Source organism: Rhincodon typus, chromosome 17 (genome assembly GCF_021869965.1).
Source record: "Rhincodon typus isolate 14 chromosome 17, sRhiTyp1.1, whole genome shotgun sequence".
NCBI lineage: Eukaryota > Metazoa > Chordata > Chondrichthyes > Orectolobiformes > Rhincodontidae > Rhincodon > Rhincodon typus.
In genome coordinates this window covers 59,368,070-59,393,249 of record NC_063348.1, presented here as the reverse complement: position 1 = coordinate 59,393,249, position 25,180 = coordinate 59,368,070, and the positions used below count along the sequence as shown (strand labels likewise).

Sequence of the window (25,180 nt, the reverse complement as noted above, 5' to 3'; positions counted from 1 at the left end):
GCCAAGCAGCATCAGGAAGGCTGACGTTTCAGGCCTAGACCCTTCTTCAGAAAATCCTCTGATGCTGCTTGGCCTGCTGTGTTCATCCAGCTCTACACCTTGTTATCTCGTACAACTTAACATATTGTTTTATGTTCTGTAACCAATGGACTGTAGCATAAAACATTTTACAGAATTATACTAGAGCATTCTTGGTAGCTACCATTGGGAGAGTCATCAGTTGTTCTTTAGGTTTTGTTCTGAAATTTTCTACTATCAAATATTCTGCAAAATTCCTTTTCCTTCTAGTTTTAGGATTGAGACATAAACAGCATTGGAATGAGAACGAGAATGCACTGCATTCAATTCTGGTCTCCCTGCTGTAGGAAAACGTTAAACTTGAAAGGATTCAAAAATGATTTACAGGGATGTTGCCAAGATTGGAAGTTTGAGCTACAGGGAGAGGCTGAAAAGGCTGGTGCTATATTCCCTGGAGCATCAGAGGTTGAGGGGTGAACTTAGAGGTTTATAAAATCATGAGGGGCATAGATGGGGTAAATTGCCAAAGCCTTTTTCCTAGGGTAGGGGAGTGTAAAACTAGAGGGCATAGGTTTAAGGTGAGAGGGGAAGGATTTACAAGGCTCCTAAGGGGCAACTTTTTCACACAGAGGGTGGTGCATGTATGGAACGAGCTGCCAAAGGAAGTGGTGGAGGCTGGTACAATTACAACATTTAAAATGCATCTGGATGGGTAAATGAATAGGAAGGGCAAAGAGGGATATGGGCCAAATGCTGGCAAATGGGACTAGATGAATTTAGGATATCTGGTCGGCATGGATGAGTTGGACCAAAGGATCTGTTTCCGTGCTGTACAGCTCTATGGCTCTATGACTGATTCTTAAAGGCAATGAGTATTTAATAGAACATTAAAGGAAAAATTTGAATAGTTGGCTTAGAGATCATTAAAAGAGGAGGGATCTCATTGAAACCTATAGAATACTGAGAGGCCTGGTTGGAGCGGATGTGGAAAAAATATTTCCACTAGTAGGACAGACCAGGACCCAAGGGCACAGCCTCAGTGAGACGATGGCGCTTCAGAACTGAGATGAGGAGGAATTTCTTCTGGCAGAGGGTAGTGACTCTATGGAACTCATTGCTGCAGAGGACTGTGGAGGCCAAGTCATTAAATGTATTTAAGATAGAGATAGACAGGTTCTTGATTAGTAAGGGGACCTAGGGTTATGAGGAGAAAGCAGGAGAATGGAGTTGAGAAATAAATCAGCCACGATCAAATGGTCGAGCAGACTCAATGAGCTGAATGGCCTAATTCTGCTTCTATATCTTATTGTCTTAAATGAACCATAAAGCAAAGAAATGAAACAAAATCAGTGTGCTTGATAAAAGAACGATTTGCATTTACCCAGTGTACAGTGTTTTCGCAGAGAAAGGACATCTCAAAGTGTTTCACAAATGATGAAGCATCTTTGAAATGTAGCCACTGTTGTAATGTAGAAAACATGGCAGCCAATTTTGTGCACAGCAAACCTCCACAAACAGCAATCAGATAAGCTGTTTTTGTGATATTATTGAGGGATAAATATTGGCCAGGAAGAACGCTCTTGCTCTGCCTTGAAATAGTGTCATGGGATCAATTTAATTTCCTCAAGCTGGCTGCATGTTTTATCCATTTCTGTTACTTAGCCGCAGCCACTGCCCTTGCACCAAGACTAGTTGATCCTTGCGTTCAATGAAACATTTACTCATCTCAGTTTATGGTTGTCTGGTTCACAAAGTCCCAACAACGCATCCTTCCCTACTTTGTACCCGCTGTCCCTTCAATTTCTCCTTGTGCTTAGCCTTATCCCTATGAGTTCGTCTGTTTGGGTGTCAATGGACAGAAGATTTGGCAAAGTCTGATTTCTTCATTTCCTTTGCATTGACAGATCCCAGATCCATTAACAGAGAAGCTGCTGAATGCAAATCTTTCCAAATTGATTGATTTTATTGTCACGTGTACCAAAATACAGTGTAAAGCTTTGTTTACACGTGGTACAGGCAGATCACAACAAGCAAAGGATGTACAGACCGAAAAAATACAGGTTACATTGCAGTTTACATTATTTGAGGCTAGAGTCCATTCAATAGTCTGATAACGGCCGAAAAGAAGCTGTTCCTGTACCTGCTTGTGTATGTGTCCAGGGTTCTGTACCTTCTGCCTGACAGAAGAGTTTGTAGGAGATCATTACCCAGGGTGTGATGGGTCTTTGATGATGTTGGCAGCCTTTCCATAGCAGTGAGCTGTAAATAGAGTCCATGGATGGAATGTTGGCTTCCATGATGGTCTGGGCTGTGCACTCCAACTTCTGTAGTTTCTTACGGTCCTGGGCAGAGCAGTTGCCATACCAGGCCGTTATGCACCTGGACAGTATGCTTTCAATGGTGCATCTGTAGAAGTTGATGAGGGATGTTATGGACATTCCAAATTTCCTGAACTGCCTGAGGAAGAAGAGGTGTTGTTGTGCCTTCTTGACTGTCGTATTTACATGGGGAGACCAGGACAGGTCGTCGGTTATTGTCATTCTAAGGAACTTGATGCTGTTCACCTCTCAACCTCAGTTCTATTGATGTAGATGGGGGCATGTTCTCCTCCCTTCATTCTGAAGTCGATGATCAGTTCTTTAGTTTTGCTGAAGTTGAGCGTCAGATTGTTTTCATTGCATCATGTCACCAAGCCCTCTATCTCCCTTCTGTATTTTGACTCATCATTGTTAGATATCCGTCCCACTACGGTGGTGTCATCAGTAAACTTGTAGATGGTGTTCATTTGAAATTTGGCAACACAGTCACAGATGTACAGTGGGTACAGTAGGGGGCTGACGACACATCCTTGGGGGGCTCCAGTGTAGAGTGTTATTGTAGAGGAGGTGCAGTTACTTATCCTCACTGATTGTGGTCTGTGAGTCAGAAAGCTGCAGAGGGCGGAGCCGAGACCAAGACCACACAGTTTTGAGATCAGTCTGGAGGGGATAATGGTGTTGAAGGCGGAGCTGTAGTCAACGAACAGAAGTCTGATGTAGGTGGCTTTCTCAGAACAATTACATTTAAACAAAGCAATCCTGCACTAAGTGCAGTAAAGATAGGAATGGAAATTGAGTTTCAATGGCTCAGCCCATGAAGCTTCTCTTTTGATAACAATGTGAATGCAACATTAATCAAACAGGTGAAGACAAGAATCTGAGGAAATGCATTCTTGAAGCAAGTACAGTATATTCAGAACAGAGACAACAAGGTGCAGAGCTGGATGAACACAGCAGGCCAAGCAGCATCATAGGAGCAGGAAGGCTGACGTTTCGGGCCTAGACCCTTCATCAGGTAGTTTATTTGGCAGAGAAGTTCAAGGAGGGAGAATTTTGAAAGAACAAAAAAGCTTGGAGAATTGTCTATGGTTTTTCTTCTAAGAGAGTTCGACAATGACAGTTCCTGTAAATGGTAAAAGGTGTGCTCTGAAGTGACTTCATACCATGAGCTATCAAATAGACTTCAATGAGAAGTGGAGTGAAGCTACCGCTCCAGTGTTCTGACTCAGGCTACATCGTGTCAGTGTAAAGCCTAACCAATTTAGTTAGCTGTTCAGTTATGGTGTGAATAGTAGAAAAAGTGGCCAAGTCATTCTTTGAGGCATCCATAAAATTGAGTTTATAGCATTCTTGATTAGATTCTGGGGAAACAAAACTACTCCTGAGTACTATGAACACTCTGAGAGGGTATGTGCATTATTAAGCCAACAAAAGCATTCACAATTAGCAGCTGGCTCTGATCAATGATGAGAAGCAAAGTTTATCAAGGCTGAAAGGAGAGTTAGGCTTTGCTGACTAGGATGTTTCTACGCTAATTATTCCTTCCATGGTATTTTATTATTTCTTATCTTGTCCTGTCTTGCAATTGCTATTTAAGTCTAGACAAAGTGAAAGGAGTTTTCAAAACATGGAAAGACCTGGTTTTCTTCAATTAATGAAAAAAATGTGGTCACTGTAGTGCTTGACATGTCCCCTTCTAAGGGCTGCGTCACCAAATAAGGGAATCCTTGAAGCAAGATACTTGCTGAAATAGAATCAAAGGAGTTTAAGAATCATTTGGCTAAAAGATAGAGCTTTTATGCAAAGGACCAAGAAAAGAAAGATGTTAACCAGGAAAGAGAGAATCTTGTGGCTTCATTCTTTTAGCAAATAACTGGGATTTTGAAATTATTCTCAGAGTATATTTTGCTGGGTCAATGCAGGTAAAGCCAGCAGATGTTGCCCATCCCCAGTTGCACTTGAACTGAGTTCTAAGCTAGGACACTTAACAGGGCAGTTAATAATCAGGCTTCATTGCTGTGGGAATGGAGTTACATGTAGGCCAGACCAATTAAAGAGGGCAGATTTCCTTCCCTGAAGGATATAGGTGAACTAGATAGGTTTCCATTCACAATATATGTTAATAATTTGGATGAGGGAACTAAGTAGACTAATTCCAAGTTTGCTGATGCAGTGAGATAAACTGTGAGGAAGATATGAAGACGCTTCAGTGTGATTTGGACAAGTTGACCGAATGGGCAATAACATGGCAGGTGCAGTATAATGTGGATAAATTTGAGGATATCCACTTTGGGAGCAAAAACAAGAAGACAGACTATTATGTGAATGGTAATAAATTGGGAAAGGGAGAGGTGCAATGAGACCTGGGTGTCCTTATGCTTCATTCACTGAAAGTAAGCATGTAGGTGCAGCAGGCAGTGTAGAAGGTAAATAGTTTATTGGCCTTCGTAGCGAGAGGATTCAAGTACAGGAACAAGGATGTCTTGCTTTGTAGAGAGCCTTGATGAGATCACACCTGGAGTATTGTGTGCGGTTTTGGTCCCCTTATCTAAGGATTGATGTTCTGGATATGGCGGGAGTGCACCAAAGGTTTACCAGACTGATTCCTGGGATAGCAGGACTGATGTATGAGGAGAGCTTGAATCGGTTAGGATTATATTTACTGAAGTTCAGAAGAATGAGCAGGGAGATCTCTCATAGATCTCAGTTATAGAATTGATGACAGCTCTGTATTGCTTCTCTCCAGGATGTCTAATACTACTCTAAGGTAATTGCTGCCTGGCCTCTCATTGCTGATCGATACAGAGATCAGTGCTGGGTTTTCATGCCTATAGCCATGTCGAAATCAAGGTGGTGGGATTCAAACCTGACTCCGACTGCCCCGTCCCTATTCCAGTTGCTTGGGATAGTACATGCAGAATTCCCGTATTTGCCCATCTTGTTGTAGGGCAGGGCATTTTAGAACTCCTGCAATTTCCTTGGAGTCAGGTCCTATTATTGAACGGATCTCTCAAATGTTAATTCTGATCTCTCTCTCTGCACCTTCTCTATGGCTGTAACACTGTATTCTGCACTCCATTCTGCTACCCTGATGCATTTTGTATGGTACAATCTGCTTGAATAGCATGCAGATTATCGCTGGACTATTAATCCAGAGACCCGGTTAATTATCTTGGGGCTCAGGTTCAAATCCTGCCATAGCAGATGGTGGAACATGAGTTCAATAAAAGTCTAGAATTAAGAGTCTAATGATTGTCAGAAAAACCTATTTGGTTCACTAATGCCCTTTAGGGAAGGAAACTGCCATCCTTACCCTGGTCTGGACTACATGTGACTCCAGACCCACAGCAATGTGGTTGACTCTTAACTGCCCTCTGGGTAATTAGGGATGAGCAATTAATGCTGACCTAGCTGGCGATGTCCTCATCCCGTGAATGAATGATTTATTGTTGTAACTTTTTTTTAAAAATTCAATGTCTCACAGCAGCTCTGAGGAATCAGGAACCATAGCAGAAACCTGGTCTAAAGTTGGTTGCATTTGATAACTTCAAAAGTTGTTTGATAACTTCAATGTCTCATGAAGCAATGTTTTATTACGAGCTAAGTGTGTATTAACATATTGGTTAATGATAGGATTTGTTCTGAAAAGGTGACAGTTAAGTTGACCAACATTGTTAAAGTGTTGGGCTGCAATATAGTACTATGATGAAGTAATCAAGATTTTAAATTGATACCTAGAATTTGTGCTTTGATTTTTGAACTGATATGAAGTGTAAATGTCTGTTGAACCTTGGAAATAGCAGTGCAGATGTTTGACCTCTTTGATTGGAAATCTATCTAATTAGGATTGACCTCCAAGACCCACTAATGTATTCAGCTCAGCAGAAGTTGTTTAAGCTGCCATGGGGGCAGGGTCTGTAATGTCGATTTGACAGTCTTATGAGCAGTTAATAGATACAAAGTGTTTTTAAGAGGTTATTCAATGTCTGCTTGTTTGTTTTAGCAAATTTATAACCAGTAAAGAGAAGCCATTTTTAATTGTGATATTGAATGGATGATTGTTAATTTATTTGATCAACATATCAAAAAATTTCTCTGTTTCATTATCCTGCTCATGATTTCTGTTCACGTGGATATTGGCTGAGTGATCATGGAGGGGCTATGATGGTATAGAGGAGACATGGGAAATATAAAGGAAGTATGGAGAAGTTACAAGGCCATGAAGATTTCAAAGACTAGACTCGTATTTTCTTGAGTACTGAAATATTAAGTGGTGATCTAACATGCATTTAAGATGATTAGAATAGTTGATAAGATTGAAAATGAGCAACAATATTTTCTGGAAGGAGTGTTCAGTAAGGGCAGAAACATAGAATTATGCTGCTCTGGAATGATGTCAGGAACACTTCTTCAGACAAAGCATAATGTAACTTTGCAACTCACAATACAAAACCTATTCAGGCTGGAGTTCAACTGAACATTTCCAAACTATGATTGATTGATGTTTTTGTTCAGTGAGGGATATTAAAAGATATGCAAGCAAAGCAGATAAATGTATTTTGGATAAACATTTGTCAGAATCTAACAGAATAGTGTAAAATGCATAAGGTGCTGAATGGCCTCCTCCTGTTCCTTTATTTTTAACTGAATTTAGGATTTCCAGTCTCATAGCTGGAAGTCCAGTTTCTGGCTTAGTTACATAAGATGCACAGTCAGTGGACAGGTAACTATTTATAAGTTGACAATGGATGTACAGGACATGATTATTGGATGGGAAGGGATTTGAAACACTACCAGTTGCTTTGAGTATCACTTTCAATTCCCTAATGCAATGAGGATCAGATTGCTGCTGTGACAATGTGTGCACATTGCACATAACACACAGACACAAGCTGCTCCGCTGAACTGGTCCACACTGGTATTTATGCTTCACACAAGCCTCCTTCCAGCCCTCTTCATGTAACTCTCACAATGACCATCTATTCCTTCCTCCCTCATGTGTGTCTAGTTTTCATTTAGATGCAATTGTTCCATTTGGCTTAGCCAATGCTTGAGATATTTACCGTATGACACTGAAACTGGTATATTACTATCCTTAACAACCAATAGGTAGAAAACTAGCTCATAAAGAACCATTGACTTACCATAGATTCTTGCTGTGTATATCCTATATCATCAATTCCTTTTATATTGATAATATCAACACCTTTTGCTTCTACTGTTATTGAACAGTGCACCTCATTCTGTAACACAGTGGGATTATTGAATGATTGCTGTTTCTCCTCAGATTCAGTCAGGGCTGCTGTGTTCCTTTTATCCTGACCCTTGCTTGTATCTAAAAGAGACAAGAAACAGTAAAAAGCGATAATTTATAAACCTAATATTTGTAATGTTTTACAAAAGTATTAAATGGTGCAAATTTTTAAAACGTCATTTGAAAAGTGTTTTTATTTATTTACAAGTTTCCCAATTTATCTTTTCATTTGTTCATAAGATGGAAGCAGAGCTCTCTAGACCAGCATTTATCACCTATTGCTAATTGCACTAGAGAAGATGGTGTTGAGCTACATGTTGAATCACTACAGTCCATGTGATATAATGTAACCACAATGCTGCTGGTGAGGGAGTTCCAGGACTTTGATCCAATGACATTATTTCCAACTCAGGGTGATGTGTGCCTTACAGCTGTCAGTAAAGTATTAATTGCAAAATAATACCTGGGATTAAAGTTTTTTGATTTTATATAAAATGTTGTACATGAAATTGAAAAATTGTGTCAGTTCAGAACTTCCATATGCTAAACTGATATTTGCTGAGTTTGAAGACTGGAGATAAAATTGATTCTTATCAAGGTAATTGAGAGACATATGTTTTGTAAGATTGTTGTTTAAGTTCTACTGTTTATTCTTGGATGTAATAGTGAATTTCATTGAGATATACTGACAATAAGAAAAATTCCAAGGGACAGGCTCAACATCATTTGTTGACTGGAATAGTTAACAATAGTAAAGACAGAAAGATCAGACGCAGAACCAATAGTTTTTCCTTTTATTATTTTTGTAACCTCTAGCTTTCACTGTTAACCCTGAGATTTGTACTCTCTATCCCTTCCTGTCAGTTTGCTTATCATTTCCAAAAATAAATTTTCTCTCTTGCTTTGTGTGTACTCTTTGATTTATAACATCTTTCCAAATTTGCCCCCGCTATTTAATTTAAAGATATCTCTACTTCCCTAGTTATGCAGCTTGCTTAAACACCAAACCCCAGCACAGTTCAGCTGTAGAGATCATCCCAATGGTACAGCTTCTACTTTCCTCAGAATTCATGCTGTGCCCCATGAAACAGAAACCAATTTTCACATGCCAGTCTTTGAGCCAGTTATTTGTTTCTGTAATCCTATTTGTCCTGTGCCAATTTGCATATGAGTCAGGTAATAATCCAAAGATTGCCTTTTGAGGTTCTGCTTCCTAATTTGGTGCCCAGTTGGTCATACTGAAACGCAGAGCCCCTTTTTTTGATCTGCCTATGTCATTGTACCTCCATGGACCTTCACGACTGGATCCCCTGACCAACTGTAACTCAGTCTCTTGTTCCTGAAAAGATGTCCCAAACCGTGACACCAGGCAAGAAACAGAATCTCACTCTTTGCTGCAGAGAACAGTGTAAATCCCCCCTCACTATACAGACCCCTACAACCACTACATTGCTTTTAGCATCCCCCATTTGAATGGCTCCCTGCACTGTGTGCTGACAGTCAGTTATCTCATCCAGCCTGCAGCTCTCACTCTTCCAGGCAAGCAGAAAGAGCCTCAAACCTATGGACAATTGTGAGGGCTGAAGCTCCTGAACTGCTGGCCGCTTGGTCCCTGGTCTACCTCACTCACAATCAGACCCTCCTTCCCTTGACCAGTCATCAAATCAGAAGACCCTATCTTAAAAATTGTGACCAGGTGTAACCCTCTGAAACAGAGTTATGTGACTTTGAACATAGAACATAAGAACCAGGTGTAGGCCATTCAGCCCCTGGAGCCTGCTCTACCATTTAATACCATCTCGGCCTCAACTCCACTCTCCTGCCCCGTCTCTGTAACCCTTCAGCCCATCACAAGTACATCCAGAGAGGGCAGGAGTTGGCAGCCTGCTTCAGACACTTCATCTCAGTCTCCAAGGTCCTGGCTGGAAAGAAAGTGCCTACACTATAGCTGCAAGAAGGAACATTACCGATCCCAGCTCACCGGCAAAACTATAATTGAACTCTGACCTTGGGAAGTTGAAATTCACATGAACTATTTTTTGATATTTCTGGATTTCCCAAAACTTGTGATTTGTAACCTATCTCGTTCTGCCTTCCACTGTTTCCTGAGAACTGGTATACGTGATGTGTAATGCATCGCTCCCCTGACATTCTGAAGGGATTTATTCACAAAACAATCTTCGACATTATCATCTTTAAAGATTTTGTTGTGTGTTATGACAAAGATTGGAATTTGGAAACCATGGTTTCGGGAACTTTCAGACCATCCCCCTGACGGGGTGGGTGTAAGAAGGAACTCAAACAATATCTCAGTCATGCGATTAACACGTGAAAAAAAACTTTCCTAATTTAAGTTCATCCTCATGCTCCCTTTCCCTGTGAGAATTTGGACAAAGAGTATGATCTTATTAGAGGGTCATAAAGGGAAGGATTTAGGGAGAGAGTTGAAGAAAGTGTCATTTAGTAATTGAAGGCAACTACTTTCGCCGGGCGATTCAGAAAAGTGATACACAAGACGGAGGTCTGTTCTACTCAATCTTCAGAAGTGTGTGGTTGGGTGCATGGGTGCTCTGTTAGGAAATTCAGTTTTCCCTTTTGGGATGTTCGGATTTGTCAGTCCCCTGCCTGAGAATCAGGCTGATGAATTTAGCTCAGACAGTTCTGAGGAAGGCTCACCAGACCCGAAACGTTAACTCTTAATTTCTCTACACAGGTGCTGCCAGACCTGCTGAGCTTTTCCAGCAACTTCTGTTGTTGTTCCTGAATTACAGCATCCACAGTTCTTTCGGTTTTTATTCAATGAGTTTACTGCCAGTCAGGAACAAGTCACAACGGTAACTCAACTCCCTTACACTTGATGAGTTTGGCCGAGTTTAAAATAGCCCATTCCAGATTCAATCAGAGATAGCCAGACTCAACACAACATTAGAATGAAAGCGAAATGCTGGAAATCTGAAACAAACACAGAATGCTGGAGAAATGTGTCAATAGAGAGAGAAACAGAGTTAATGTTTCCAGCCTGGTATGACTCCTCTGTTTCTCTCTCTTCACACATGCTGCCAAACCTACAACGATTTCTTTATGTTTGTTTCAACAAAATATCATATTAACTAACGGTTATGGTGAGAGCTGCTTGGCTACCTACCCAGTACCCAGCATCTATTAAATCGAAAAGTAGGTGATGTAGGTTTGAGTTAGGTCGCATGCAAAACGTTTCAAGTTTTAATATCTCATTCGGCACCAGCCACCTGTTCCTGTCAATTAAAATTTAGACCAATGATGTCGAGGAAGGTGAAGTCCTCGGGCCAGAGGTTGTTAAAATTAACAAGCATTTCAATTAAAAATATCAATTCGTGTGGTTCAAAATATCTGCCGCACAGTCACAGAAATAGCTTCATTCATTCTTTGGCAATCCAATTAGAAACCATCACTTTTCCAGTTCGATGAGGAAATGCACTCACTCAACACCGTCTCCTCCAAAATGGGACACCACAGGCAGGACAATAGTCAAACTGCATTTATATAGCTCCTTTTAAAACTGATTCATGGGATGTGGGAGTCACTGGCTGGATCAGCATTTATTGCCCATCCCTAGTTGCCCTCGACAAGGTGGCAGTGAGCTGCCTTCTTGAATCGCTGCATTGCATTTGGTGTAGGTGTACCCACAGAGCTGTTAGGGAGGGATTCCAGGATTTTGACCCAGCAACACTAAAGGAAGGGCAATATATTTGCAAGCCAGGATGGTGAGTGGCTTGGAGAGGAATTTGAAGGTGGTGGTGTTACTGTATATCTGTGGTTCTTGTCCTTCTTGATGGAAGTGGCCATAATATGTGTTTGGTAGATGCTGTCTGAGGATCTTTGATGAATTTCTGCAGTGCACCTTGTAGATGGTACACACTGCTGCTACTGATCGTCAGTGTTAGAGGGAGTGGATGTTTGTGAATGTAGTGCCAATCAGATGACCTGTTTTTTTCCTGGATGTTGTGAAGCTTTTTGAGTGTTGCTGGGGCTGCACCCATCCAGGCAAGTGGGGAGTATTCCATCACACTCCTGACTTGTCCCTTGGAGATGGTGGACAGGCTCTGGGGAGTCAGGAGGTGAGTTACTGTAGGATCAAAACTTCGTGTCTCCCAAATACGGCCAGCCCTTGTAGTTACTCACTGCAGGATTCCAAACCTTTAATCTGCTCTTGTAGCCCCTGTATTTATACAGCTAGTCCAATTCATTTTCTGCTCAATGGTAACCCCCGAGGTGTTGATAGTGGGGGATTCAGTGATACTAACACTTGTGAAAATCAAGGAGTGATAGTTAGGTTCACTCTTGTTGATGGTTGTTGCCTGACATTTGTGTGGCACAGATGTTACTTGCTGCTTGTCAGCCCAAACATGGTTATTGTCCACATCTTACTACATTTAGACATGGACTGTTTTGCTATCTATTCATACAATCACAGAATCACTAGTGTGGAAGCAGGCCAAATGGCCCATTGAATCCACACCGAACCTCCATTTGCAGCCAGCAGATTGGTTAGGATGAGATCAAGTATGTTTATCCCTCTTGTTGGTTCCCTCACCACCTGCTGCAGACCCAGTCAAGCATCTTATCTAATCACAATTCCTATCAATGATGCTGTCAAAGAATGGAATCAGTGAAACTTGATAAATATGATAGTTATTAGATCTGAAATACTTCTGTAAAATCCATAATTCCTTCAGTGGCTTTCATTGCTCTGCAGTATTTATTATATCTGATTCAAAGTCAGATGCCACTACCATTTGGAAATATAGTTCACATCTTGCCGAAAATATTTGTTTTTCCTTCATTGTGTTAAACATGTTGACAACTCTAGAACTGACATTTGTCCACTCTGCTAACTCTCAGCACTTTACATGTGTTCTAACATAGAGAAACAAACTACAAACTGGACAGAAATAAAAGTAACAAACAAGGAAGTTAGGAACAACACATTAACAGCAAGACTTGATAGAATGAGTGAGGAGAGAGTGAGCACAAAGGAATAAAATCAATATTTTGAAACTTTGAACATACACAAACAAAGAAACAGCTTAATTGCTTCTTGCCTTATTCTTTGAATATATGGTGGACAGGAATGTTTTCATAGCACAACAACTTTGGGAACAATTGGACCTTTTGCAGTTAATCTCAGTTATACTTTCAATGCTATCTCTTAATCTCATCATTCTTTAGAAATTGTTACAAGTTACATGAGCATGTGAAATTACTTCTAATATAGGTAAGTGAGGAGAGGTGCATTAAGATAGGATTATCAAGGAAGCTCTATTATCCTTGGAAAAAAACATTCTCAGAGGAAGAGAGGAGCAGATGGGTCTAGAATCGTACACAGTAAAATCCGTGAATCAATGCAAATCAAGTTCCCTTCTCATCTCCAGACGAATTGAACTGAAAAGCAGAAAACTTATTCTTAAACATGTGCAGACCTTGATTAGACTACATTTGGACTCTGTCTCAGTTCTGGGAACCACATTATAAGAAGAGATATAGAGAAATTTGGCATATGAGAAAAAGGATTCAAAAAGATAATGCCAGAAATGTGAGGATATAACTATTAGGAAAATGAACAGGTCAGGGTTTGTTCCTTTAGAGAAGATTAATGGAGTGACCTAAAAGAAGTCTTTAAAATAATGAAGGATGTTAATTGGTCAGATATAGAAATGTTTCCACTAGTGAGGGTGTCCAAAACTAGGAGCCTTAAATATAGGAGAGTTAGTCATAAAACCAGTTCAGAATTAAGGAGCAGCTTCTTTACCCAGAGGATGGTAATAATGTGGCACATGCTACCAAGAGGAGCAGCTGAGGAAAATAGCAGAGATATTTTAAGAGGCAGCTAGATATGTACATGAGGGAGAAAGAAATACAAGGATATGCAGGTTGCTTTCAGCTCAGTCAACTCATTTTGACCCACTCATAGCCATCATTATCACCTTTTTAGCTTCTCTTCATCCCTGTCCTACTGTCTACAATCCCTTTGTTTCCCCCTTTCTCCTTCTCTCTCTGGGTTTTGTCCCCAACTATTCATCCCATCCTTGTCATCAAACTAAATAGCACCTTTTCCAAGATGCTATCAATTCTGAGGAAGGGTCACTGGAATTGAAACGTTAACTCTGTTTCTCTCACCCAGATGCTGCCAGACCCGCTAAGTTTTCCAGCTCACTCTGTTTTTGTTGTAAGGATCTGCAGATTGGGATGGATGAAGGATGTTGGGTGAAGGCTTGTGTGGAGTATAAACTTCAGCACAGTGCACTTAGACTGAGTGGCCCGTTTCTGTGTTGTACTTTATATAATTTTCCAATTAACAGTGACGGACATAGCGGTGTTGTGGTAATGTCACTAGACTGGAGGTCTGATTCAATGCTCTGGGGATGTGGGGTCAAATTCAAGCTCAGCAGCTGACGAAACTTTTAAATTCAATTAATAAAATCTGGAATTGAAAGCTAATCTCTGTGAAGGTGATCATTGTACTCTTGTTGCTTGTTGTAACTTTTAGTCATTGTAACTCTCTTTAGACGGAAATCTGTCACCTTTAGCTGGCCTGCATGTGACTCCAGATCTACTGCAAGGTGGTTGACTCTGAATTGGCCCTGACAAACCACTCACTTCAAAGGGATGGGCAGCAATACACACATCTCAAAGCAAACAGAAAGGCACAAACCTCTTCATGATGGATTTTTGTTTATGAGAAAAGAAAACAGCTTGGAAATAATTCGTAGATTTTTTTTGAGCAAGAACCATGCAAAGCCAAAATGCTAGATAGATAATTTAATTCCACCACAGGTATGACCATCATAAATCACAATGTCAGATATGAGGAATCGGATTGCTTTCACTACTGGAATAAATTGTACGCCATTGTACATACTATTTATACCATTGTTCCGGTCTCTAGATGCACTGGGCATCACCAACATCCTGCATATGGGCTTGTGACTATGAAATGAATGCCAATCACTTGGTGCTAACAGTCTTTGTGAGACAGACTACGTGAGAGGAGCACTCTGGTATGCACATAGTGGTGGACACAACATCACTAGCTCATAGCACCAGCTATTTTGTTTATAGTCGTCAGAGCAGCAGCAGAACCAATTTAAAAATAGATCTGTAAAACTATCTTTCATAGGTATCGGGTCATCTTATTGACGCAAAACAACTGGGATTCCCCTTGGACACATTTTTAATCCAATGGTCAGGAAGCAGGGTCATTTCTTTGTAGTTCAATGTTTGTCTGATAACTATGATGGATCTGGATAAATGTCACATCAACTGGGACTCAACAATCTCGCTCATAATTTTAACTTTTGTCTGTCTCCAAAATATTGACAGACAAATGTTACCAAGAATTTCCGAAGTGTTTTAGACAAAAAGCACCGCTGAGACCCCAGCTGAGCGAACATCCTCATGATAATGGGCCCAAGGGAATAAAGTGAACTGGATAATGAGCAAGCTATTAACTCTCTCAGATCAATCACTTTGAGTTGTTATTAATTATCCCACCACTTATTCCAGTCTTTATGAAAAGTTGTAAGTGCATTGTCTTTGGCAAATACACCTGGATAGCTTCTAGAGAGAATTTTCTGGGCGTAAGCAGTGGTGTCATGGTAATTTTGCTGGACTAATAATTGATACCCCTTGGTCTAATGTCCTGGGAACAGGGTTCGAATCCGACCTTAGCAGATTCAATTCAGTAACATTTAGAATTAAGTGCTAGCCCAATCATTGGATAATATGTTCAAGGGCATCACCGCTACTAATCTCCATGACCAAAATCCTGGTTCCATTGACCAGAAAGTAAACCGGAGGCTAGGAATCCTGCAGCAGTTATCTCACCTCCTGACTCCCCACAGTCTGTCCACCATCAACAAGGCACAAGTCAGGAGTGTGACGGAATATTCCCACTTGCCTGGATGAGTGCAGCCCCAACAACACTCAAGGAACTGACACCATCCAGGACAAAGCAGCCCGCTTGATTGGCACCACATCCACTCCCTCCACCACCGACGCTCAGTAGCAGCAGTGTGTATTATCTATAAGATGCACTGCAGAAATTCACCAAAGATCCTTTAGAGCACCTTCCAAACCCACAACCACTTCCATCTAGAAGGAGAAGGGCAGCAGGTAGATGGGAATGTCATCAGTTTCAAGCCGCTCACACCCTGACTTGGAAATATATCACTGTTCATTCAGTATCACTGGGTCAAAATCATGGAATTCCCTCCCTAACAGTGCTATGGCTGTGTCTTTAACTAAAGACAAAATACTGCAAGTGCTGGAAATTTGAAATAAACACAGAAATTGCTGGAGAAACTTAGCAGGTTTGGCAGCTTTTGTGGAGAGGTTCAGTCCAGTGACTCTTATTCAGAACATGAGTCATATTGAACTCAAAATGTTTTTCTCTCCACAGATACTGCCAGACATGCTGAGTTTCTCCAGCATTCTCTGTCTGTTTCTGTGAGTGTAGCTTTGACCAGAGGGTTAAGCAGTGGTTCAAGAAGGCAGCTTGCCACCACCTTCTCAAGGGCAATCAGGGATGGGAAATAAATTACAGCAAAATTCTGCGGTTTCTGGAGCTCTGAAGTTTAAACAGAAAGTGCTGGAGAAGCTGGCAGCAGCTCATATGGGGTGGGGTGGGTGGGCTGGCTGGGGAGAGACAATGACAGAGCTCCGATTTCAAGTTCAATATGATTGTTTTTCCCAAACAATGAGTAATCAATGCTGTTCACTTGCCCTGAACAAATACAATGCAAGTGTATAGTGACAGATGAAAGGAGTAGAATCAACTGGATATCTCTGTCAAAGGGCTAGCATGGGTACAATGGGCTGGCAGACCTCCTTGGTACATTAGACCATAAGACCATAAGACATAGGAGCAGAAATTAGGCCATTCGGCTCATTGAGTCTGCTCCGCCATTTGATCATGGCTGATAAGTTCCTCAACCCCATTCTCCCGCTTTCTCCCTGTAACCCTTCATCCCCTTGATAATCAAGAACCTATCTATCTCAGTGTTAAATGTACTCAATGACGTGGCCTCCACAGCCTTCTGTGGCAGTGAATTCCATAGATTCACCGCTCTCTGGCTGAAGAAGTTTCTCCTTATCCCCGTTCTATAAGGTCTTCCCTTTACTCTAAGGCTGTGCCCTCGGGTCCTAGTCTCTCCTACCAATGGAAGCATCTTCCCAACATCCACTCTGTCCAGGCCATTCAGTATTCTGTAAGTTGTACAATGCTATCAAGGAAGATACCATTCACCTCACAGTAATGCCACAGGAGAGGTGCTCGCACCCTCACTGAGCTCAATTATCATGTAGTTAGATTAAGTTTGGTCAGGTTTTGCCTAGGGCTACCCAATCCTTGCCCATTGAGATGCTGAGGAAAGGGCACTATCTGCCAGTTATGGCACATTGCTCTGATGTGAGTCATAGTGACAGTGATCTGTGCCAGGGCCAGCGCTTTCTCTGAGAGAGACCAGAGAGGGAGAGGGAGTCCAAACCTGCCCCTCGGGGGGGAGGAGAGGGAGAGTGAGTCCAAACCTGCCCCTCGGGGGGGGAGGGAGAGGGAGTGAGAGTCCAAACCTGCCCCTTAGTTAGGGGGGGAGAGGGTTTCCCCGGGAGCGGATCCGCGGAGATTCGGCCCTGGCTCCTGATTCTGCCCCTGCTCCCCGGGGTCGGGTTCAGGGTCAGGGTCAAGGGATGAGGTCGATGACGGGCCCGCGCTATTTCTGGCTGGGAAACCTGAAGCGCCTCTCCGCTGGCCACAGGCCAGACACCATCAGCAAGTGCCCCGGGGAGGGGGCTGAGAGACAGGGGGCTCAGTCCGGCCCCCTCCCCCCTCCCCAGCTTCATCAATAACTGTCCCCCCACCCCCACTGCTTTGCACATCAAACCCACAGCCCCCTGCATTCTCCTGCCGCCAGCACAGTCCCTTTTCCAGTCAGCCCGACGCGGCCATTCAGCCCGTTCACTCCCCGCTGCTGGGTAGTGCCAGCGCAGGAGCAGGTAGAAATGCTGCAGTGAGTTACCAGCTGCCGATTGGTATTCACTGGCTGTAAGCGGCACTGCGGATGCTGGGACCGGGAGGAGGGCTTTCCAACCCGTGCGGCCGCTCAGCCCCAACCGAGCCCACGGGAAAGGCTTGCCCGGAGGGTCTAAACATCTCCCCGGTTTGGATAAAGCAATGCAACAACGCGGCCCAGCACCGGGCCCTTTATTCTCTCACAGAGCTCTGGTCCACACGCTCACCTTTAGAGGTTATTTTACAGCACGGGAAGAGGCCCTGCGGCCCATCGTGACCTTGCCGACTGTTCTAGCAAAGGGAAGAGAAACAATCTCCCTCGGCCTCGCAGTCAAACCAAACGAATCCCTCTCCCCATCCGATTTTCAGCATTTGTTCCGCAGCCCCTTTCCCCGGTGGCTCTCCACACTGGGTCAGAGGGCGGTTAAGAGTCAACCACTTTGCTGTGGGTCTGGAGTCACATGTAGCCCAGACCAGGTAAGGATGGTAGTTTCCTTCCCTAAAGGATATTAGTGAACCAGATGGGTTTTTTTTAATGACACCAGATGACAGAATCTCCGATTATAACAGGGCAGAAGGAAGCCATTCGGCCCATCGATCTGTTCTATCCCCTAGTGCCAATCTCTTGTCTTGTGCCCACATCCCTGCACATTGCGTCCAGATAGATTAACTGTCGCTGTGGGATTTCCCCGTGCCCCCGGGACATTCACCCTAGAGGGGGGTGGGGTGGGGTGCTCTGCCATGACCACTCGGCCAGGCCCTCAGGGTAGAATGCACGTTCCGGGCCGGGTAGCTCACCTTGCCGCTGGCCTTGCGGGAGAGTGCGGTGCCGCCCCCGGAGCCCCCAGAGCGACCGCCGGGCCACCGCCGCCTCCGCCGCCGCTCCGCTCGCTTCCATCCGCCGCTCTCCCTCTCGCTTAATGTCCCGGGCTCCGCTCCAAGGACATGCCTTAGCGGTGTCAGTGAGCAGACACTGCCCACCGGGTGGGGGCAGGCAGGGCTAACACATTCTCTACCACCACCCCCCCGCCCTCCACTTCCTCCTGCCCCCTCACAGGGACCCTCTCCCTCTGCCCCTTTCCCTGCCCTGCTAGCGCGCTGCCAGTACGCATCTGAACCTTGCCTGTTTTATTTAAAGGCACAGTGTATCCAACCTGCCTTTGGTCACTGCTCTTCAAATAGCACTTGAGGAATCGATCTACTTTTGAACGGAGTCTTTAAAAGGGCTAGTACAGAGAGGATGGGTCGCATTGACACTTCTGCCTTTTGCAGTTTACGATTCTCTAAGCAATTAGACATTGCCCCAGTGTCGGAACATTGCCCAGTGCCCTCCACCTGTGATTAATGTTGGAAAAGAAGGGGATTTCACAGCAAACGCACGGAACATCACTAAGGAAGCGACTTCAAACCCCATTTCAGAGCCTCCAGGAAGGGATTTAAATTGGCTGTCCCTCAGTCGCCCAAGTGGTTGCCAGCGATCGCCCGAGGGGATCATTTTGACTGTCAGCTCGGATGGCTCTCTCTCTGTGTGTTGGGGGGGTGGGGGGTGGGGGGTGCGGTTATTGAAACGGCTGCTGCAGCAAGTAGCGCCTGGCACCTCCCTTGGAGCAGGGGAGCACCGGGATGTGTAAACTCACCCCTCAGGCCGGTCCGCTGGCCGCAAATTCGGGTCAGAATGCGCCCATTCCTTCTCATGCTGATATCCTGCTGGTCTCGGCTCCTCCAGACCCCGGGCTCTGCTCACTTTGTCCAGGCTAGGCGGCGAGCTCCTGCTTTTTACACTTTGTCCTTGTGCTTTGTTCACACGCACGCCCCCAAAAACAACAGCCCTCCTTTATAAGCGACCCCCTCTCCCCTCCCCGCAATCCCTGTCGCCACTCCTATTAGCACCGAGCCCATCTGAGCGGCAGGAGAAAGCAGCACAAACTCTGTGTAATTCCTCCCCCCCGCCAATCCCAGTCACAAATACCAGCCTGGGGTAGCACCATTCACCAGGTCTGACCTCCTCCCCGAGACCGAAATCATTGAGAAAGGTCTCCTGTCACTTGCGTTTCTGGGTCCTGGAAACCCTTTTTATTCTATAAAAGGGACACAAAATAAACATGTAACAAGTGCGCCGAAGTTTTGTAAACGTACACAGAAATAAAACGGACGGAGCTGTGCCAATGGAACAGGCAGCTTCCCTTTCTGTCACATCTGGACCTGGATGTGTTCTTGCACTTGGTCCGCTGTCTCTCATCAATATTTCAGAAATCACCCCCTCCCTCTCCAAGCCCCGGGTCTATCGCCACTCAGAACTTGCAAATGAAATGCTACTTTGCGGTTATTGCTATAGGCTTCAGGTCTGAGCTGAAAGCACAGCCAGAGATTGCAGCCCCATCCCACACTTCACTCAGAGCCCCCTCCTCCACCCCCATCCATAGGGAACCCCAGCATCCACAATCCCATTAACCAAATGTAACCAAGTGCAACAAATTGGAGGTCATCTCTGATTCATGGAAGTGGATCTGGGACCCTATGCGCACTCGCCCAAAGTCCAGACTCTGTACAGACCGACAAGCATGGTAAAGCTTGTGTGGGAGAGTTTGATTGGACTGAGAGATCATCCTGGTTTGGTGCTGCTCAGCTTCATCAGAACCAGTCCTGGGCATAGCTACTGCCACAGCTTAGCTTTTTAGACAGCACCTTCTAAACCCACAATCGCTCCCTTCTAGAAGGACAAGGGCAGCAGATACATGGGAACACCACCCCCAACAAGTTCCCCTCCAAGTCATTCACCATCCTGACTTGGAAATATATCACCGTTCCTTCAGTGTTGCTGGGTCAAAATCCTGGAATTCCCTCCCTAAGGACATTGTGGGTCATCCCACTGCACATGGACTGCAGCGGTTCAAGAAGGCAGCTCACCCCCACCTTCTCAAGGGGCAACTAGGGACAGGCAATAAACTTTGGCTCAGTCAGTGATGTTCACATCCAAAAAAGGAATTAAAAGTTGCATTTATGTAAAGCCTTTGATGGAAGGACATATTCGAAGGTGCTGCATGGGAGGTTCATCAAACCAGATTTGACCCAGAGCCAGCTAAAGGCAGAAGTCTAGACAGGTGACAGAAAATCTTGTCTAAAGAGCTAGGATTTACTGAGCACATTGCTATCATAGAATCTCAGAGCACCACAGGTGGCCTTTCAGCCTGTCATGCCTGTACTGGCTCTATCTAAGGGGCAACCAAAATCAATCTAACACACCAGTTATCTCCTCGACCCCCTGCATATCATGTGTGCTGTGGTCACAGCAAGTTATTAACTGCAGATATTCATCCTGAGCTGTTTCTGTGGGGAGGGTTATGAGGAAGGGTCACTGGAGCCGAAACGTTAACTCTGATTTTTTTCTTCACAGATGCTGCCAGACCTGCTGAGCTTTTCCAGCAACTTCTGCTTTTGTTCCTATTTCTGTGGGGAGTGGTTTCCTTGTATAACCCTGTAAGTCAGTCCACTTCATGTACAAGCCTAGATGACTTTGAAACTTCCAGTGGAATCTGATTCCACTGCCTTTTCAGGCTGTGTTTTAGACTTTCACAGGAATGTGAAGAAAATATAACTTTCCAATTTCTCCCTTTGTTGTTTTATCAACTATTTGAAACCCTGAAATTGGGTCGCAGACTCACTTGCCAGAGGAAAGCTTTTGCCCACAATTTTGAACACCAGTCTTCATATTTTCCTTTGACCTTCTGAAAACCATCACACTTAGAATTGCACATAATGCTCCAGCTGAGACCTAATCAGTGCTTTATAAAAGATTTTAGGATGACATCCCTGTTTTACAATTCTATGCACACACAGACACAAAACCATGTATCCCATTCACTTTTTGAAAAATCCTACCAGTTTGCCTAGCCATCTTCAAAGTTCTTGTAAATACATACTTTGCTCCCACTGTCCCCTACAGCACAATGCCATTTCACTTATTCCCCATATTGTTTTTCTCAAACTGCATCACTCATTGATGTTTCATTGCATTTGCCATCTGTCTGCCCTTTCCATGAGCCGATCTCAGTCATCCATATTTTCTTCACTATTTACTATGTTGGGGTTACATCTATATGTAGTCCAAGTTTCACAGCCATATAGAAGAGTCAGAAGGATGACTATCTTATACACAAGGATCTCTGTCTCATCACAGATGCCACAGTTATTGAATAGGAGAAAATAAGGATTGCAGATGTTGGAAGCCAGAGTCATTAACATGGAACTGCACAAACACAGCAAGTCAAACAGCATCAGAGGAGCAGGAACATCAATGTTTCAGGCCAAAACTCTTCATCAGGACTGAAGACTCTCATCAGAAGATGGTACTCACAGACTGGATGAGCTGTTGAATCTCTGCATTGATGTCAAACTTAGATGAGAGTTGGCTGTCCAGGTAGGGGACTTGTTCCACAGTTGGGAGGATTTCTCTGTTGATCTTAATGAAGGGATAGACCAGAACATGACCTGGGACTTGAGTCTTCTTGAGGTTGAGGCTGAGATCAATTCTTCTGTGAAGGTGATAAGCACAGTTTGAAGATTCCTTCCTCGAGTGCGGAGATGATATTGTCATCCATATACTGAAGTTCCACAAGCGAGTTTGGTGTCATTTCCTTCTTGGGTTTCAACCGATTGACATTGGAAAGTTTCCCATTCATCCTGTCAATAATACCTCCCCTGCTGGGAAGCTTGTTGTTGACAAGATGAAGTTTGGTGGTGAGGATAATAGAGAAAAGGGTGGGGGTGATCACACATCCCTGCTTGACTCTGTCTTGACCTGAAAGGATTCTGACAGATCACTGTCAGTGAGGACCGTCACTGACATCTTGTTATGGGGGAGATGGGGGATATTGGTGAATTTTGCATCATGTTCGGCGCAACATTGTGGGCCGATGGGCCTGGTCCTATGTTGTACTGTTCTGTGTTCTATGTTCTAATTTCACCGGACAGCTAGTCCTTAACAGGATCTTTCATAGCACTTCCTGATTTACTGAGTAAAAAATGTTGGTCAGGTGGATGAAGGCCACATAGAGTGGTTGGTGTTATTCCTGGCATTTCTCTTCGAGTTACCAAGCAGTGAAAATCATATTTGTAGTTCCAATGTTTAGTTGCAAGCCACACTGACTTTCAAGAGGATTTCCTCAGACAAAAAAAACCCAAAATAACTGCGGATGCTGGAAATCAGAAACAAAAATAAAAATTGCTGGAAAATCTCAGCAGCATTTGTGGAGATAAATCAGAGTTAACATTTCGGGTTTAGCGAGCCTCCTTCAGAACCATGTCTCCAGAACATTACCTGGGTCTTGGGATTAATAGTCTCACGATAATATCAGTAGGCCATCACTTCCCCTTGGTCGTAACCCATTCACTGTTTCAGCTTCCTTTAGTAGTTAATTCTTTTGTTGTAGATAGACTTTGATTCATATTTCATATTGTCTCAGAGTATTAAAAAATTCCATCCAGAAAAGGACTCCTTGATAGATTTCACGTGTGAAATAGCTAATTCCATATGAAAGCACAATATGGGAATGTTAGGAAGCTCTGAACCAGGGCTTGTGGTATTATCTCAAACTTGCCAATATCCTGATGGAACTTCAGGTGAAGTGGCAATGCCTCTGGCAGTAGATCCTGAAGTCATTTGCATTTTCATAGCACCTTTCACGACTTGAGGGTGGCCCAAACTAGTCAACAGATAATAAAGAACAGTTGTTGATGTATCATAGGGAAATATGGCAGGGTGATCTTTGCATAGCAAATTGCCAGAAACAGGAATGGGACAAGTGACTGGATACTGGTAATCTGTTTTAATGATGTGGTTTTGGGCGGTGGGGGTTTGGGGGGGTGGGTGCGGGTGGGTTGTGGTGGTGAGGGAGTGGTAGACTCCAACAGTTTGAGAAGGCAGCTCAGCATCACTTTCTCCAGGGCATCTAAAGACAGGTAACAAATGCTGGCGAGGCAGAAATGCCCACACCCACAAATGAATTAAAAAAAAATGCTTGCCAGAGCACCAGGAGAACTCACCTACTGTTCAATTCATCTTGTGAAAATCTTTTACATTCACAGGAAAGTAGGTTTAAACTCTCATCTGAAAGGCAGCCCCTGTGACACAGTAACATTGTCCTGTGCAGCAGACTGCAGTCCTAGATCCTATAAGTATATGCAGTGAGGTGTGAAGCTGAAATCTCTGTCTCAAAGATAAGAACGCTATCATTGAGTCAAGATTTACACTGGTCAATTAATTCTTCATACAAAACCTGATGTAACCATCACTGTAAACATAACCCCTTCTCAGCTTGGAGCCTATGATCTTGCATTTCCCTAGAGGGACTTACTAATATTCATTGGCCCTTACAGGCAGTTTATGTCCATCTGGGCTCTTCGTGAACAGAGTAAGAGTGAATTTTTTCTTCAGTTGTTCTACAGATAACCAGTAGGGTTTCCTCAGATTTTTGGATGAAAGTGCCTGGCAAGGATTCGGGGATGATCTTCTCACTGATGGAGAGTAGATGGTTCCTTAAGTCCACTTTCTTGCTTTCTTGAAGACCGGTGGCCCTTGAGAAGTATCTTCAATGCTGTTTGTGATAGAATCTCTGTATCATCTGTGAGGACAGACACACAAACATCAGCATCTTTGACGTACCAATAGCTATTGAATGAGAGGAGGACAAAGAAAACAATTCAAAGTGTCCCTAAAGGCTTGACTCAAGAAATAGAGCATATATATGAATGCATGGGAGACCTTGTTCAGAAAAAACCAGCTCAGAGGAAGCACTTTTATGAAGGAACACAGTTCTTCAGGAATACCCAACAGCAAGAGGATGTATGGAAAGGGAAATGGAGAAAGGAATGCCAACGATCTCAAGTCCAAGTACCAATTGCATCTCCTGGAAACACCTGCCAAATATGTAGTGGGAGATGTGGCTCTAAGATCAGGCTCATCAACCACACAAGGACCTAGAGAACCCACGACCAGTGACACGGAATTTCCTCGGAGGACAATCGTCCTCATTTAGCAAGTGATTGCTGATGACGACTATATCAAAAAGTTCCATTTGATCATCAAACTTTGAAATCATAATACCTATACTGAAGTCTAGGTCATGTAATTATAACAAGAGTAGTAAAGGTACTAGTACCAATCCCCATGTTGTCACTCCATCCCTTTCTCCACTTGGAAAACATCTGTTCACCACTGCATTCTCCAGCCCTTAGCCAATATGTTCTCAAATTGCCACTCTCTCTTTGATATCATTTTTTTTTCTACTTCCGAGGCACATTTGATATGTGCTTAAGAGGGCTGAACAGGACATTGCTCGTGTTTGTCATGGAATCTCAGAAATGTTCCAGTGCAGAAAGAGGCTATTCAGCCCATTGTTAATGCACTGGCTCCCTGAGCATTGCAACTTAGCTGGTCTTCTATCTTTTTGCCGTACCTGCATATTGTTTGTGTCTGCAAAATCCTCCACTCCCACTACCCTCTTCAAAGCTTTGAACCTGTGTCACCACATTTCAAAGCAGTGAATT

General features: G+C 43.5%; 1 protein-coding gene across 6 annotated transcripts in view; it reads right to left on the bottom strand.

The window, feature by feature from the left end:
• The window catches only part of ano1a (anoctamin 1, calcium activated chloride channel a), a 159,881-nt gene extending 135,630 nt beyond the window's left edge, over nt 1-24,251 (bottom strand). For 4 of the 6 annotated variants that reach the window (XM_048607143.1, XM_048607146.1, XM_048607144.1 and 1 more), the window contains exons 1-2: nt 18,434-18,634; nt 7,481-7,671 (exon numbers count right to left, since the gene is read on the bottom strand). In XM_048607143.1, the coding sequence (XP_048463100.1) occupies nt 7,481-7,671; nt 18,434-18,533 (291 nt within the window). In that variant the 5' untranslated portion in view covers nt 18,534-18,634. Of the gene's footprint in view, nt 1-7,480; nt 7,672-18,433; nt 18,635-19,272; nt 19,424-23,988 lie in introns of those variants that run through there. The other 2 variants (XM_048607149.1, XM_048607145.1) reach the window with 2 other exon arrangements.
• Nucleotides 24,252-25,180: the final 929 nt, after the last annotated feature.